At 33.2% G+C, this 16,939-nt stretch overlaps 1 protein-coding gene across 13 annotated transcripts in view; it reads left to right on the top strand.

The window, feature by feature from the left end:
• axo (axotactin) overlaps nucleotides 1–16,939 on the top strand; it is a 508,380-nt gene that overhangs the window by 462,319 nt on the left and 29,122 nt on the right. For 2 of the 13 annotated variants that reach the window (XM_073983736.1, XM_073983735.1), the window contains one exon: nucleotides 2,743–3,451. The exons of 10 other annotated variants lie outside the window; for them this stretch is intronic. In XM_073983736.1, the coding sequence (XP_073839837.1) occupies nucleotides 2,743–2,916 (174 nt within the window). In that variant the 3' untranslated portion in view covers nucleotides 2,917–3,451. Of the gene's footprint in view, nucleotides 1–2,609; nucleotides 3,452–16,939 lie in introns of those variants that run through there. One more of the 13 variants, XM_073983740.1, reaches the window with a different exon arrangement.

Below are 16,939 nucleotides of genomic sequence, written 5' to 3'. Positions count from 1 at the left end.
TAGCTGTGAAAATTCTCTACAGGATTGACGTTTATGATTTGTTCTCAGGCTGTACCATTTTTGAGATAAAAAAGCTCAGTTTACATTTGTAGGTTTTTTTGTTAGGGTTTCGCGATTTTGCTTGAATACGGCAAGTCTTATCGGCATGGGACCTGAGAAAATCTTATAGCTGTGAAAAATCTCTACAAGACTGGCTTATGTAATTTTTCCTAGTTTGTACCATTTTTTAGATATACAAGTTTATGTTGGGAAATTGCAGTCATGACATTGTTTTATAAGGAGACGATACAGAATTGAATTGAATTTGAATTGTCCCAATTTCAACTCCTATATCTAAAAATTTGTAAACTATACGAAAATATCATTAAGGTCAATCTTGTAGAGAATTTTGATAGCTACAACATTTTTTTATTCCCATTTTGATTGGACTTGCGCTTTCCAAGCAAAATCGCAAAAACCTAAACAATCCCTAAATGTGCCAACTTGAATCGCGATTTATTTAAAAAGCGCTCGGGCGATTTTTTTGTGATTTTTCTCATCTATGAACATTGTAGTTTCAGAATCCGCAAAAACTTCCCAGGTGTAAGCACCTTCCATTTAAATTTGATTCAAGAGCACTGTGATGAACTTGCCAACAAAATATGGATTTTATCATTGATCACAAGTGTTGCGGAGAAGGTACCTGAAGAAATGGGCCGGACCAACATAGTTTATTTTGGAAGTAGATATTATTTTGGGGGTCATTCCTTTTAAAAGTTATTACGCCCACCAGTCATTTCAGTTCTTCACCAATGTGGTTCATTTTCGAGCTTAAACTAAGTTTGGACCAAATATCACTAAATCCAAAGTTTGGTCCATTCAAGAAAAATCGCACATATCGCTTTAGCTAAAATTCTTGAAATTTGAGGGAAAATACCAGACCGAAAATCACCATCTTCGAACATTATATAAGGCTCGCAGAAATATCGCGATAAACAAAGTTTGGACCAACGCAGTATCCGGTTAGAAAGTTGTCGTGCGCACCAACCACTACACATGATTGCCGTAGGTGTTTTTTACAGCTTTCGGGCCATTTTCTCTGGAAGTATGTACTTGCACCTGAAAAAACTAGTACTGTAGTAATAGGGGACCCGAGAATGCTTGTTGCCAAAACGCAAAGCGTTTCCCGAGAGGTCTTTTTGTTTATTAATTACATATTTTTATGGATTTTTGCTAAAAGAATGTATACATGTATAGAACTTGAATTGGTGCTAGAATTTCATTTTAAAAGAATAAAGGACTGATTGCCAGAGTTTTCCTAGTTCCTAATCAACTTATGAGAAGATCCACGATAGGAAACCAGAATTTCTATAAGAGAAGTCCGACCATTGTTCCGCGATTGGGTGCTAGAATTTCATCATGGATAGACTCACTATTGCTCAGCATTAGCAATCAAGAAAACCCCTATCAATCAAGAAAACCACTATCAGCCTTCAGAAATTCTTTGCGATAAGATCTACGATTGAACACCAAAATATACTTAGGGAAATAACTACAATTGGTTTCTTTATGACAATAACAACGATTGGATTTCCGAAAGTGACCACATTCTGACACGGCAGCGTGATAAAAGACAAAAAAGAAGACATGTATCTCGGCGTTTTTCCTTTATTTATATAACTCCTAAATATACCTGTAAATATAAAAAATACTACTGGATAACGCCATGATATCCGAACGTTCCCTCTGCATAAATCAATTCTCTACTAATCCCATTTTCCTTCCATAAATTGAAGCCGTGATTTTGAAATGTTAAGATATTCCTAAGGTTTTCCGATTGTATACTCTTTCTTTTGGTCTTACCGAAGTGATATCACTGAATTACATAACATTCACTGTAGTTGTGAGTTATTTGATAAATAATACACCCTAAAATATATGTGATTATTAATATATCCATTGTTTTGAATGAACATATATTAACTCTGATATATTGTCAAAAAAAAAAAAAAACAAGGGACATTGGCCTAGAGGTCTTACGACATTTTAATTAAAATATAGTAATGAACATTATTCCATCAGTAATATAAGTCTAAAATAAGGTTTACATCTTTGCTAAATAAGAAATTTTCGCTAACATGAACTTTCAAAATTTTGGTCAGGTGGGCCCCCCCCGAAATGAAATCCTGGCTACGTCCCTGCCTCACGCACATTCTGGTAAAATATATTGAGTATTATGGTTTTCATAAATGTAGACAGTGGAATTATTAGATACCTAACCACAAACGAATTTAAATATTCGCTGGAAACTTCCAAAACCTCTTTGGTATCTGTTCAAAGGACATTTATGTCCACAAGTGCCACAAGTTATTGTGTTTTTTTTTAACTCCGATACATTTTAACTTGTTTTAAATATATTTATACATAAAACTGCATGATATTGTAACCAATAATAAATAAAAGCATGCCGCATCCATTTACATAGCAACATATATGTATGTATGTATATATGAGCATTCCTGCAGAGAACAAACAGCCACTGCAAGTGATTAAATTAAAAACGAAATACTAAAATAAAAAAAAATAAACAAAGAAACAATTTTACAAATTCAAATTAATTAAATCATCAGAGTTCTCTTTGACAACATGCCAACACCCACACACCCATATGCATCCGAACATACATACACACACCAATGCAACGGGATCCCCTGCGCCATGGCAACAATGAATGACAAAATGGAAAATGAACAACATTTGTAGAATAAAACTCCACCCAATACTGATAGAGTGAATCGTAAAGCATCCGTTAAACGACAAGTGTCCTGGGGACCTCCAACGGTGGCGGAGGCCGATGCTGGAACGGTTAAAGTAAAGAAAATCTCAAAACCGAATGGTTACTATAATGCGACTGGTGCTCATGTGAAAACGAATTGATTGCCGGCAATAATTGAAGTGGAGCAACGAATTCCCTTTCATCTTCTCTCTCTCTGCCTCTCGTGTACATGCTGACCTTCCTCAAAGCAATATTAGCAGCTTTAATTTAAAACAATTAAAACCATACAGCATGGCAACAAAATTCCTCAACATTTTTTTTAATTAAGAAACTTTTCAAGTGCTCAACGGACAAATCCACTTGAATGAAGAAAAACAAAAGCAACAACCAGAACAACAACTACTACTAGCCCAATAATGGCAACATCGAAAACGGAAGCGGAAACAACAATGGTCGTCATACTAGCATTAGCAAACAACTAATTAAACAACTAAGATTTTGTTTTTGTGTTTTTTTCTTTGTAAATAAATAAAATACTCACCCCAACCCAATCACATTCTCCCCTCACCCCCCCTTTTAAAACTCCTGTATTCTTGTGATATGATGTGTATTTTTCATTTCGAGTATTTTAAGCTAAAATTAAAACGTTGAAATTTAAACTAAAGACAAAATGTAAAGTAATTTAATAAAATAAAATGTGAAAATAAATTGTGCCTTTATAAAAAAAAAAAATAAGAAAAAACCTCTGTAACATTTTTTGTAATTTTCTCTTTTTGTGATTTCCTTATTTTAATACACATTTTTTGCTCGTCAAAAAACAGCAAATTAAAGAAAATGCAAAGAAAAATAAAAAAAACTCATAAACGATCTGTGTGCTGAGGTTGAAGAGTTAAATATGTCACCCCATTCACACTTGGCCGACATAAAAGCAAAATGCTGCATTACTTTGCTTTATGTTGCAGTCAAGTGTAATTACATGTCACTCAGATGACACAATCAAGCGGGTGGCCAGGCAGGAGGTTATGAATATATGGCATTTTTTAAATTTAACCAACAAAAACTTTACTAGGTGTGGAAAATGAATTGAAATAAACTATATAAAATGTAGAATATAAAATATAAAACATAAAATAAATATAAAATATCAAATATAAAACATAAAATATTAAATATAATATATAAAATTTAAAATATGAAACATAAAATAAAAATAAAAAACATAAAATATAAAATTTTAAAAATAAAATACAAAATATAAATTATATAATATATAATATAAAGTATAAATTTTAAAATATAAAATACAAAATAATAAATATAAATTGTATAATATAAAATATATAGAATAAATTATAAAATATACAATAAAAATATAAAATATAAATTATATAATATAAAATACAAAATATTAAATATAAAATATATAATATTATATATAAAATATTACATATAAAATTTAAATTATAAAATACAAAGTAGAAAACATAAAATACAAAATAAAAATATCTATATATATAAAAGAGCTTAGTGATAAGTGAGTGAGTGAGTGAGTGAGTGACATGTATATCATCGCCCAGACTAAACCGCTGAAGCTAGAAAGCTGAAATTTTGACTGTGGGTAGCTGTCGGTGTGAAGGGGTGAGATAAGGCTGGGTTTTTGGAAATTCGACCTAGAAGGGTACGAAAAGTACTAAATATGGTACTCTTTGTATTAGGCAAACGAGAGGAGCTAGAATTCTGAAATTTGGAATGAGGGTAACTGATGGAGAGTTAGAAAGATGTACCAAAGGGTTTTGGGAAATTCGACCTCTAAGAGTACGAAAAGTACTAAATTTAGTACCAATTGTATATTTTGAACGGATTCAGCGAGAAATTAGGAATTTTGTATGGAAATGAAGGTTGGGAAGTGGTGTTTATAAAAGGAAATGGTTTGTGGAATTCGTACTCATGTGTACGAAAAGTACTAAATGGTACTAAATTTAGTACAATTTGGATTTGGGTGAAAGGATAGAGCTGGAAATCTGAAATTTGTAATTAGGATTACTGACGGAGTATAGAATTGAGATATAGGGTTAGTTTTGGAAATTCGTACTTATGTGTACGAAAAGTACTAAATTTAGTACAACTTGGATTTGGATAAACGGATAGAGCTAGAAACCTGAAATTTGGAATTAAGATTACTGACGGAGTATACGATTGAAGCTGAAAACCTGAAATTTGAAATTTAGATTACAGTCGAAGTAAAATATGGGGGTAGTTTTGGAAATTCATACTTTTGTGTACGAAAACTACTAAATTTGGTAAAATTTGGATTTGCATAGACCTGGAAAACTTAAGTTTGGAATTAAGATTACTGATGGAGTGAAGGACTGAAGGACTGAGGTAGTTTTGGAAATTCGTACTTATGGGTACGAAAAGTACTAAACGGTACTAAATTTGGTACAAATTTGATTTGGGTGAACGGAAGAGCTGGAATCTTGAAATTTTGAATTTATTTACTTTTGGAGTGTAGGATTGAGGTAGTTTTGGAAATTCGTACTTATGTGTACGAAAAGTTGTAAGCGGTGCTAAATTTGGTACAATTTGGATTTGTATGAACGGATAGAGCTGGAATGCTGGAATTAAGATTACTTTTGGAGTGTAGTTTTGGAAATTCGTACTTATGGGTACGGAAAGTAGTAAATGGTACTAAATTTGGTAAAATTTGGATTTGGATAGACCTGGAAACCTGAAATTTGGAATTAAGATTACTGATGGAGTGAAGGACTGAGGTAGTTTTGGAAATTCATACTTATGGGTATGGAAAGTACTACATGGTACTAAATTTGGTACAATTTAGATTTGGGTGAACTATCCGGAATCCTGAAATTTGGAATTAAGATTACTGTTGGACTGTGGGATTAAGTTAGTCTTGGAAATTCGTACCTATGGGTACGGGAAGTACTAAATTTGGTACACTGGTACTAAATTTGGTACAATGGTACTAAATTTTATTTAAATTTAGGTGAACGGACAGAGCTGGAAATTTTGAATTAAGTTTTCTATTGGGGTGTAGGATTGAGCAAGTTTTGGAAATTCATACTTAGGGGGGTACGAAAAGTACTAAATGGAATGGAATCCTGAAATCTGGAATTAAGGTTACTGATGGAGTGAAGGATTGAGGTAGTTTTGGAAAATCATACTTATGGGTACGGAGAGTACTAAATGTACTAAATTTTTTACAATTTGGATTTGGATGAACAGATAGAGCTGGAATGCTGAAATTTATGATTAAGGTTACTTATGGGGTGCAAGATTGAGGTAATTTTTATAAATTCGTACATATGGGTACGGAAAGTATTAAATGGTACTAACTTTGGTATAATTTAGATTGGGGTGAACGAATAGAGCAGAAATCCTGAAATTTGGAATTAAGATTACTGTTGGAGTTTAGAGTTAAGGAAGTTTTGGAAATTCGTACTTATGGGTACGAAAAGTACTAAATGGTACTAAACTTGGTTCAATTTGGATTTGGGTGAACGGAGAGAGCTGGAATCCTGAAATTTAGATTACTGTTGGAGTGCAGGACTGAGATAGTTTTGGAAGTTCGTACTTATGGTTATGAAAAGTACTAAATGGTACTAAATTTGGTTTTGGATGGACGGATAGGGTATAATCCTGAAATTTGGAATTACTGTTCGAGATAGTTATTGAAATTCGTACTTTCGTACGAAAAGTATTATGAATAGAGATGGAATTCGGATATTTGGTATTATAGACCCTCTTGATGTGGAGGGTTGAGATATGGATGTTGTTGTGTACGTACAATAAGTGTACGAAAATTACAAAATGGCACAGAATTTGCAAGTTGTTATTGTGTAAATTAGTAGAGCTGAAAATGGAAATTCGGTATTATGTATACGTATGTACACGAAAAATACTAAATTGCGGTTGGAATTTATTTTTGGATAAAAGGCAGTAGTTTTTTAACTTATACATATTATAAGTACTGAATTTGGTACCAGTTTGGCGTTGCTTAAAGGAATAAAGGTGAAATTTCGAATTATTGTATGAGGGATGGTGTTGGTCTTTAGATAAGGATTTTTTGAAATGCATAGAACTTCTGAAATTAGGCTGAGGGCTGACTTATTGAGAAATACAAAATTTACTAAATGGTATTAAAATTGACATTAGTGTAGCAATGAAGCTGGGATTATACAATTAGTGTGTGAAAAGTACAAAATTGCAATACGAACAAAACGTGTACGAACAGTACTTGAAAGAAATTATATATCTATTCAAATAGGTATTAGTACATAAAAATTTTCAGTGTTCACCATATTAAATATTGTTTATTTGAATATTATTTTTTTCCGCATACGAAGTAGCGGGCATTTTGCTAGTATATTATAAAATATAAATTTTAAAATAGGAAATACAAAATAATAAATATAAAATATATTATGTAAAATATATATTATATAAAATAAAATTTAAAATATTAAATATTAAATATAAAATATGAAGTATTAAATTCAAAATAAAAAATATAAAAATATAAAATTTAAAAAACAAAATATAAAATATAATATATAAAAAATATAATGAAAATATTTAAAAATAAAGCATTTTTCGTTATTTTCTTAATTTTCTAAATCACCAGAAAATCTTTCTTCTTCTTTATTTGCAAATTCGGTATTCGAATATAAGCGACCATACAATTGTAGCATATTTCATTGCAATTACATAGATTACAAATGTGATATTTTTTTTCATGACATTTATAAATCTTTAATAATTATTAAAAAAATTAATTAAAAAATCGTTAATAATTACAATCCCCGTCTCTTCAATGGTCAAATGCTGTCTTCTGTAACGTTTATAATTTAACGAAAATGATAAGGAGTACAGTACGAATCAGAATATGATGTTACGCATATGAATGGCCTTGTTTTTCTTAGCAGCGTCCTTGACTGCAACCATTACAACCAGGGCTTCGGAGTCGGAGTTGGAGTCGGAGTCTGGAGTCGGAGTCTAGCAAATTTTGCTGGAGTCGGAGTCGGAGCCGGAGTCGTGAAAAAAAGCTCGACTCCGGGCAACAATCTGTTCTACATTTATCAAAATTTGTCAAATCAATTTAAATTATTTAAATGATCATAATTTAAAAAACTTTTAATCTCTATTTTGACTACAAAATGCATATCGGAAACATTTTTGGGTCAATTGATTGGAATAATGTTTGCATGTTCCAAATATACTTAGGGAAGATCTTTTAGAAGATTTACAGGCCATTTTATAGAAGACTCACTGGTCTTCTCTTGTTGTTTTTATTAGAAGTCATTTATGTCTGCTGCGAAAGAGCCTGTTGGACTTCTATGAAAGACCTTGTAGTACTTTAAGGGAAATCATACCAAAGACCTACTAGACTTCTTGCTGAATTTGTATGAGAAAAGTTAGAATCTTCTTAAAGACGATGTTCCTGCTATTTTCTAAACGACATAATCGGTCTTTTGAAGAACCATGCGTCTTTTATAAAGAAGTCTGCTTTTTTATAATAGAATAGTGTGTGTTTATCTATAAGTAAACCTACTTAACCATTTCTCTTTCTATTTAAGGGGATATTCCTATGCTATCCTGTTGTTCTTCGATGAGAAGAGATCAAATGATTTTTCGATTAAGTCATGCATCTGGAATAAATTTTTCAATATATTTATGCTGAAGAATGAAAAATATTTAACAAATTGACGTTAAATTATGAGCATTGCCTTTATAGGAGGGTGGATATATAAATTTCTAGAACAATTTAATCATTTTAGATTTTCAGTTCGGCTTAGCCGTACTAAACGTTGGTTTTACTTGTATTATTTTTGAGGTGGTAGACAAAAGAGACTTTCTACCATAAGATACTAACTTGTCATTCCGTTTGAAACACATCGAAATATTCGTCGGGAACTTTATGTTTCCTTTATAAAGTATAAAGATGTAAAATTGCCGGTATAGGATTACGATTTAAGGCCTACGTACATACGCTTCCTCGCCTGGTTGCCTTGCTTGCTTCTGATAAAAGAATAAAAAAAGGGCAACCCAGTTCGAAATTTGCTCGGCCTCCTTTATTCTTTTATTTTTATTATGTCAAAAATGAAGCAGGAAAGCAAGGCAACCAGGCTTATGTCAGCTTATGTTCCCAGGCCTTTAGAATAACGGCACGGCACGATTTTATGTATTTCAAAGGGTTTCTTTTGTCACATTACGTGGCGCAATACGTAAAAAATAACTATGGACGGACAAGAATCCGAGATATTATCCTTGAAGATGAAGAGTTATGTAGGCAAAGGCCTACAAGTGTAAATCAAAATTCTTAACGGTTTGAAGAAAATTATCCCTTTTGACATAAAGGTTTCAAGTAACCTTAACCACGAAAAAAAAATGGACTGGAATCGGAGTCGGAGTCTGACCAAAAATGGCTCGACTCCGAAGTTGTTGTTGTAATCAATACAACAATACCAAAAAGAATACAAATATAAATAATAATTTCAGTAAATCTGTTAAATATCATACACGTTTAAAAACACATAAACACTTTCTCCAAATAAGTGGTATTGTTTGATTTACATCATCATCGTAAGTAGAACTGTAAATTTCGACAATGTTCCCACGAAACTCTTTCTTTGCAAGTTGAAGCAAAAATGATTCTGATCAAACTTGCCTAAGGAGTACAAGAAATCTTTTTTAATAAAAATCTTAAAAAAAAACTTCCTGAAATTTCTTTCTTTGTTTAGTTCTGTTTTATGAAGGACTAGCAAAGTGCCCGCTACTTCGTATGCGGAAAAGGAATAATATACAAATAAACAGTATTTAATATGGCGAACACTGAAAAGATTGATGCACTAATACATTTTTGAATTGATATTTAATTTTATTTAAGTACTGTTCGTACACCTTTTGTTCGAATTTCCAAAACAGACCTTATCGCACCTCTACACTTCAACATTTGAAATTCCAGTCAGCCGTTTCGTCTGGGCATTGTTTATTAGGTGATCACCCACACAAATGATACCATTTTAGTACATTTTAGTGCTTTTCGCACCCTTGCAGGACGAATTTCCAAAAACCCAGCCTTATCGAGCACCTTCGCCCCAAGACTAACCCTCACACAAAATTTCAGGTTTCTAGCTTCAGCCGTTTCGTCTGGGCGTTGTAGATCTCTCAGTCATCACTTTACTCTATTATATACAGTGAGTGTCAAAAATATTCGGTTTTCAATTTCACCAATAATAACACCTCAGTATTTTAGAACCCCATAACCAATATTCAAAAAACCAAATACTTAAAAAATGTTGGTCCTGTGTCTATTAAAAAATGTATGTAGCATGGATCCATGGCAACCCTATAAGCGAGAATAACAAAGAACACGTTGTTAACCCTGTTTTCTATGCGTCATAAATATTCGGTTTTTGTAAATTTTGTTAAATATTTTGGCAAAAAACCAGTCAATATCGAACTTTTTCTGCAATATTAGTATAAATTTCAATAATTGCGAACAGAACGATTTTCCAAAAACCCAGCCTTATCGAGCACCTTCGCCCCAAGACTAATCCTCACCCAAAATTTGGGAATTCTAGCTTCAGCCGTTTCGTCTGGGCGTTGATTCTTAGTCGGCCCCCCACACAAATGGTATCATTTTTAGTACATTTTAGTACTTTACGTACCCTTCTAGGTACTACGTACCCTAGTAATTTGACAGTTGAGGTTCCTAGTAATCACAAAAGATCTCCACCGAAAACTGTCCTTATAACGATACTTTCCAATTTTCGGTATTTTGTGGATTTTAACTACATTGACTACTTGAAATTAAACATTTGAGGTTCCTAGTGGTCACAAAACCTCTCCACCCAAAAACCGTCAACATTGGTCCATGTTTTGGTAAAGTAACGGCACCTCTCGATTTTCGGTATTTTGAGGATTTTAGGTACAATTTTTGACCGAACTACCCGTAATTTGACAGTTGAGGTTCCCAGTAGTCACAAAATATCTCCACCAAAAACTGTAAACATAGGTCCATGTTTTGGTATAGCCCCCTATATAACGGTACCTCCCGTTTTCTGTATTTTGAAAATTTTATCTACAATTTCCGACCGAACTATTTGTAAGTCGATATTTAAGGTTCAAAGTGGTCACACAACATCTCCACCAAAAACTGTCGACATAGGTCCATGTTTTTGTATAGAACGACCCCCCCTGTATAAATTGTCAACGTAGGTCTATGTTTTGGTATAGCCCCCATATAACGGTGCCTTCCGATTTCTTGTTTTTCTTTTTTTTTTTTTTGGATAGTATCTACAATTTTTGACCCAAATATCTGCAATTCGAGGTTCACAGTGGTCACAAAACTTCTCCACCAAAAACATAGGTCCATACTTTGATATAGCCCCATATAAGGTTCCCGACCGATTGAATACATTTTTTTGCTTTTTTACCTTATTTACCACTTTACTGGGTGCCACCGTGGTGCAATGGTATGCACACCGGCCTTGCACGCTAAAGGTCGTGGGTTCGATTCCCCGGCCAGTCAAATCATCATCAAACATCAATCATCAAACACTTTTCAACGGTGGCAAAATACCCCTCAGTAATGTTGGCGACATTTTCTGAGTATTTCAGCCTTGTACAACTTCTCTACAAGTGGTGTCTTACACACGCCGTTCGGACTCGGCGATAAACAGTAAGTCCCATATCATTGAGCTAATATGAATCGGGGTGCACTCATTGATATGAGAGAAGTCTCCCCAGTCCCGCCTGGGATGTTTGTGGAACAATTATTATTTAGGTATCAGTGTTCACAAAATATCTCTGCCTAAAATTGTGAACAAGAAAGAAAATAATTATTCCGTTTTAGTCCAGAATATTTTATGATGGAGGGTATAAAAAGTTCTTGAAACAGCAATAAATCTTTTGTTTTATTTGCTTAATTACCAAAGGTCAAATAGCTAAACTAACAACATAAGTATAAAAAGTTCTGCCCGGCCGAACTTAACGCTTGTTTACTTGTTATGTATTTTTTTCAAAGTTTTAAAAACGTTCCATTCTTTATAAATATTCGATCTGGTCGATGATGCAAAAGTGACGGATCTGTGGGAGTTTCAAATACATGCCAATGGTTTGAACTGAACTTTTCGGATCAGTGCAAGAGTTTCCCTCAAAATATTAATAATGGAATAATGCATTGCAGTTCTAACCCACATATATATTTGGCAATTCCGTTTTTTAACCGCTACTTTAATTTGCATTAATGGAAAGGTCAAAGGTTCTTTTCCATATATTTTTTAAGTAATTCTAAATATACATACCTTATGGGAATGGTACATATCTTTCAGGTATACAATTATTACAAATTTTACCAATTTCACACAAAAGTTTAGGTCCATTAAATTACAAGATTCGTCTTTGTCGTAAACCAAAAAAATACTTAAAATTTCGCGCCGATCAAACCATCCTTGTGTCTTACAGAGCGCTGCAAAATAAGATAAAAATGTTTTTTTGGTCCATTTTACATTTTACGGTCATCAACAACAAATAATGGGGCCTCTTCTGGTCGGATCTTGACCTCCCCAAAAAATTTTGTTACGTTCGGTCCATAATTGAAGCCTGAAGTTTTTATTAAAATTTTTCATGGACGAGCGGACATGCATATTTTGTTCGCTTTATCACGTCGAAATATGAAAAAAATGGCAAGGGGGGTTTGCGTATTGGTAAAATATTTGGTAAAAGAAACTTATAATAAATTTCCATTCCACATTGTTGAGTAAAGTATATTTTATTTAAAAAGAATCCGTAAATTGAAGGAAAAGGTCATAAGTCCAAACAAAAATTGAAAACTATACGAGGAAAAGGTCGTAAGTCCAAAGATAACCAATTATCTCCCAAACGCGATGGAATTTGATCAAACAAAACACAGGTATTGAAGCAGAAAAATAAACGAGGAATACTGTTGTTACCACCATAGTAAAACCTTTAATACAGAAAGCGGTATAATGTATTTTCTTCCTCCTGAAAATTGTCTAAAAATGGACTTACAACCTTTTTGTGCGTAGCAGACGAAATGTTTGCTTACGTATTTCTGTTTATACAAAAATGCGAAAGAAATTTTATGGAACGCTATATCAGACTAAAATTGTACCTGAGATGATACAATAACACTATGCAACACTGAAAATGCAAACAACTTCTAGTATGCATTTTTTGAAAGTACATATTTAGACTACAAAAACCCTAGTAGGGTTTCGTCCTGTCAGATCCAGTTCGGATTTTATGGCCTCATCTAAACCGGGCTAAATCTACACTTTTTTGCATTTGTCAGGCCTTTATCTCAGAAACTAATAGGAATTTGGCCTTGCTGTCTTTAGCGATATTGTAGCCCTAAACTAGTAGAAGTTATCTTTTCTTAAAACCGCATAAGAAAAACTCCATCTAGGGCATACAAATCTATAAAATATAGAAAATTTTACATAATTGCTGAAATTCTGGTCAGTTTCGGCTAAACTATTGGGAGTTGAACCAGGTAACCTTTTTCTAAATCTTCCAAATAAAGTTCTCAACAATTCTTTAGAATATTCTGAAACTCTAAAATGCTTACTTCATGTAGTTTCAGCGGTATTTTTCATCATATCTTTTACAACACGTATTTCAAACACAGTTCACACCAACAGTTTATTCTCGCATTTCGGATTTCACTACATTATTGACATTTTTATTAAATCGTCGTTGAAAAATGTACTGAAAACAACGGGATAGAGGTATTTTAAAACAATCACATGTTCTAAAGAGTTGTGTATTACATTCCAGGGACTATTTTTCCAAAAGAAAATATTCAGAAAGAATTAATGGTTTTGGAGATACGGTGCGAAATGTATAAAAATTGTGGCATTTTTGCATATATTTTGAAATTTGAGGTAATAAATGTTGAAGCAGTTCTTCGCCTAAGGTTATACCCAATGTCCATTAAAACGAAGATTGTTGCTGTTTAAATGATGTTTTATTTAACTTTGTACTTTGGTTGGTATCTTCCACTTGGTTTCTCAACTAGTGCAATGTCCGAAACATATTAAAAGCTGGTTGACTAGTTGGTTTCTCAAAGGTTGATCTCAAAGTGATTTTATTAGCTTTTATTCTATTTAGGTACTCGGTTTGAGAAGCGCCAAAGTCGTCTAGACTTACATAGATGTGTATTTTAGTAGTAAATACAATGTTGTAATGAAATAGTATGATAATAGAAATATGTACAGTGTTGCATAGAGACCGTTAAAATTTGAAAACATAGAAAATATAAACAGAGTTGTATGGAATATGTACAAACTTACATACTAAACATTGAATTCAAATGAGAAGATAAACTAAATAAGATAATTCATAAAATATAAATAATGGTTTGCTTCAGTCTCCCCCTCTGATGCTGAAATCGTCCCGATGATGCATCAGAAATAATGCGCCCTTGATTTAATCTACGGTAACGACAGTATTGTGGGTTGTTGTTTGCAGATGGCGTCGAAGTAGTACTGTTGGATGTCCACATAATATACCAAACTTCCTTCGAAACCTCCCCCTGGAGTAAAACTGCATCGTGAACTGTGGTTGTTGAATCGACTATGAGAGAGTACATCTGGATTATGGGTTCTTGAATCTGCTAAGACTTTAGTGACGTAACAATAACGGTGTAGATGGCGTTGTTGGCTGTCCAATCAAATGTCATCTGGCGTAAAATTGCATCAAGACTTGTGGATTTCCAAGCTGTCGTTGTGCGTCGGTTAACCGTTGTGTGTTGTTGATGTTTTGTGTGTGGTTCTTGTAATACACCACCACAATGTAGTTGTTGTTGTTCATCCCTCATTTTCTTAAAGATGAATGTGACTGTGTGTTCCTCGCTGCTTTTGCTCGTACATGTGTGTAAGGAGTTGACGTTCTTTTTTACGCCAATCCACCAATTTGCTGCGTAATCTGTATGATTGTCGATGGATTCTGATCGCCTAGTACAAAACGTCCCTGGATTGCCATTGTAACGCGTTGTCTGGATGGATTTTGAAATGCGCCAACTGACAGTCACCAGTTAAGTACGCGTCGCAATAAATTTTGTTGTTGTGTCCTCGGCTGCTGCTCACATTTTATGGTATGGAGTGGTCGTGTTACATGGCCACGAGTTGGGCGACAATGAAACAGTTCTTCGTCTAAGGTTATACCCAATGTCCATTAAAACGAAGATTACTGAAGATTAAACACGTTTTATTAAAACTTTGTACTTTGGTTGGTATCTTCCACTTGGTTTCTCAACTAGTGCAATGTCCGAAACTTATTAAAAGCTGGTTGACTAGTTGGTTTCTCAAAGGTTGATCTCAAAGTGATTTTATTAGCTTTTATTCTATTTAGGTACTCGGTTTGAGAAGCGCCAAAGTCGTCTAGACTTACATAGATGTGTATTTTAGTAGTAAATACAATGTTGTAATGAAATAGTATGATAATAGAAATATGTACAGTGTTGCATAGAGACCGTTAAAATTTGAAAACATAGAAAATATAAACAGAGTTGTATGGAATATGTACAAACTTACATACTAAACATTGAATTCAAATGAGAAGATAAACTAAATAAGATAATTCATAAAATATAAATAATGGTTTGCTTCAATGTAGTTTTTTGAGTTCATTATTTCTCCAAATATTTTATTCTTGTCCTTATCTAAAAATTTGCTTTAAAGGTCAGAAGAAGATTCGCATTGGTTTCAGAGATATAGACCCGAATCTCGTTAAAAACTCAATATTTCACCATGTTTAGATGGGGCCATAAAATCCGAGCTGGATCTGACACAACAAAACCCAACTAGGGTTTCTTGTCGTTTGGGTCTGTACTTTCAAAAAATCCACAGTTCGAATTGTTTGCACAAGATCACCTTAAAAATGTTGCACAGTGTAATCCCAAACCAAAGTTAAGTCATTTTATATTGTATTTAAATATGTTTGTCATATTTTTTTGAATTTTAATACATAACAGACTATTTAATTACAAATATGATATTTATTACACATCACATTCAAACTATAATAGGGATGCCAATAAAAAATTATTTCCATTTTTAAAAACTTTGATAAAATAGCCCAATAAAAATGTTAATAACGAATCATACAGTGTTTGACGTTATTTGTATGCATCCGTCGTTGTTTCTTTTTAAGATATCATTTTTTTCGTCGCTTTTGTAAAACCACTTTGTAAATATTTTAGTGAACTCAATGCCAATGCATTTTATATACTACACATGTCAGTTTTTGTTGAAGTTTTCTTATTTAGTCCACACACATCCACCTTGTCTTCATTCACACACTCCTTTAGTTGGGCTCTTTTTGTTGATGTTGTAAGTGTAAAAGGAAATTGCAGAAAGATTTTTCTTTTCGTTGCATAAATTTTAATTAAATGTCAGTCATATGACAACATGTGTGCATATGTATGTAAATACGTATGTATGTAGGTATGTATGATACTATGGAACAAAATATCAGTGTTGACCAAGTTATGGGTCGCATGCTAGGACAAAGATGGAAAAAAGGGAAGGAAATTGCATAGAGATTTTTACTAAATACATAGCTTCTGAATTGTATAGCCATTTTAGTACAACATCCACCATGCTCACTGAATGTCCGGGTTCGATTCCCGGGCCAGACAAGATATAGCATTCAATGTTTGTAAAAATACCACTCGGCACAATGTTGGCATCACTTACTGAGATTTTCAGTCACGTTAAATTCCGTAAGTTCCACATAATTGAGCTTATATAAATCAGGGAGCACACATTGATATGAGTGAAGTTTAGCAATATATCTAAATAACAAATTATTATTTAGCCCCCGTAAATGGCCTATGTTATCCATTTTACGAACTATGCATTAACCGGGTAATACTCTACTATCGCTTTGATGATTTGTTATCGACTAAGGGATTTAAGTATGCCCGACAGAACATATTTGCAGATATTAAACAGATTTGCTGGGGTCTTCATACTCTCCCTATATAATCTCCTTCTTCCATTAAGTTTTTATACCCTCAGCATTTATGCTAACGAGGGTATATACACTTTCATATGGACAAAATGCGCCTCATCGAAATAATGGTTTCAGACAATTTGGAGTTGATTTAGTCATGCCCGTCAGACTGTCTGTCTGGCT

This window comes from Musca autumnalis, unplaced genomic scaffold, assembly GCF_047663935.1.
Source record: "Musca autumnalis isolate F117 unplaced genomic scaffold, ASM4766393v1 scaffold_4, whole genome shotgun sequence".
NCBI classification, from domain to species: Eukaryota; Metazoa; Arthropoda; class Insecta; order Diptera; family Muscidae; genus Musca; species Musca autumnalis.
This window is presented reverse-complemented; position numbering and strand designations above follow the sequence as displayed.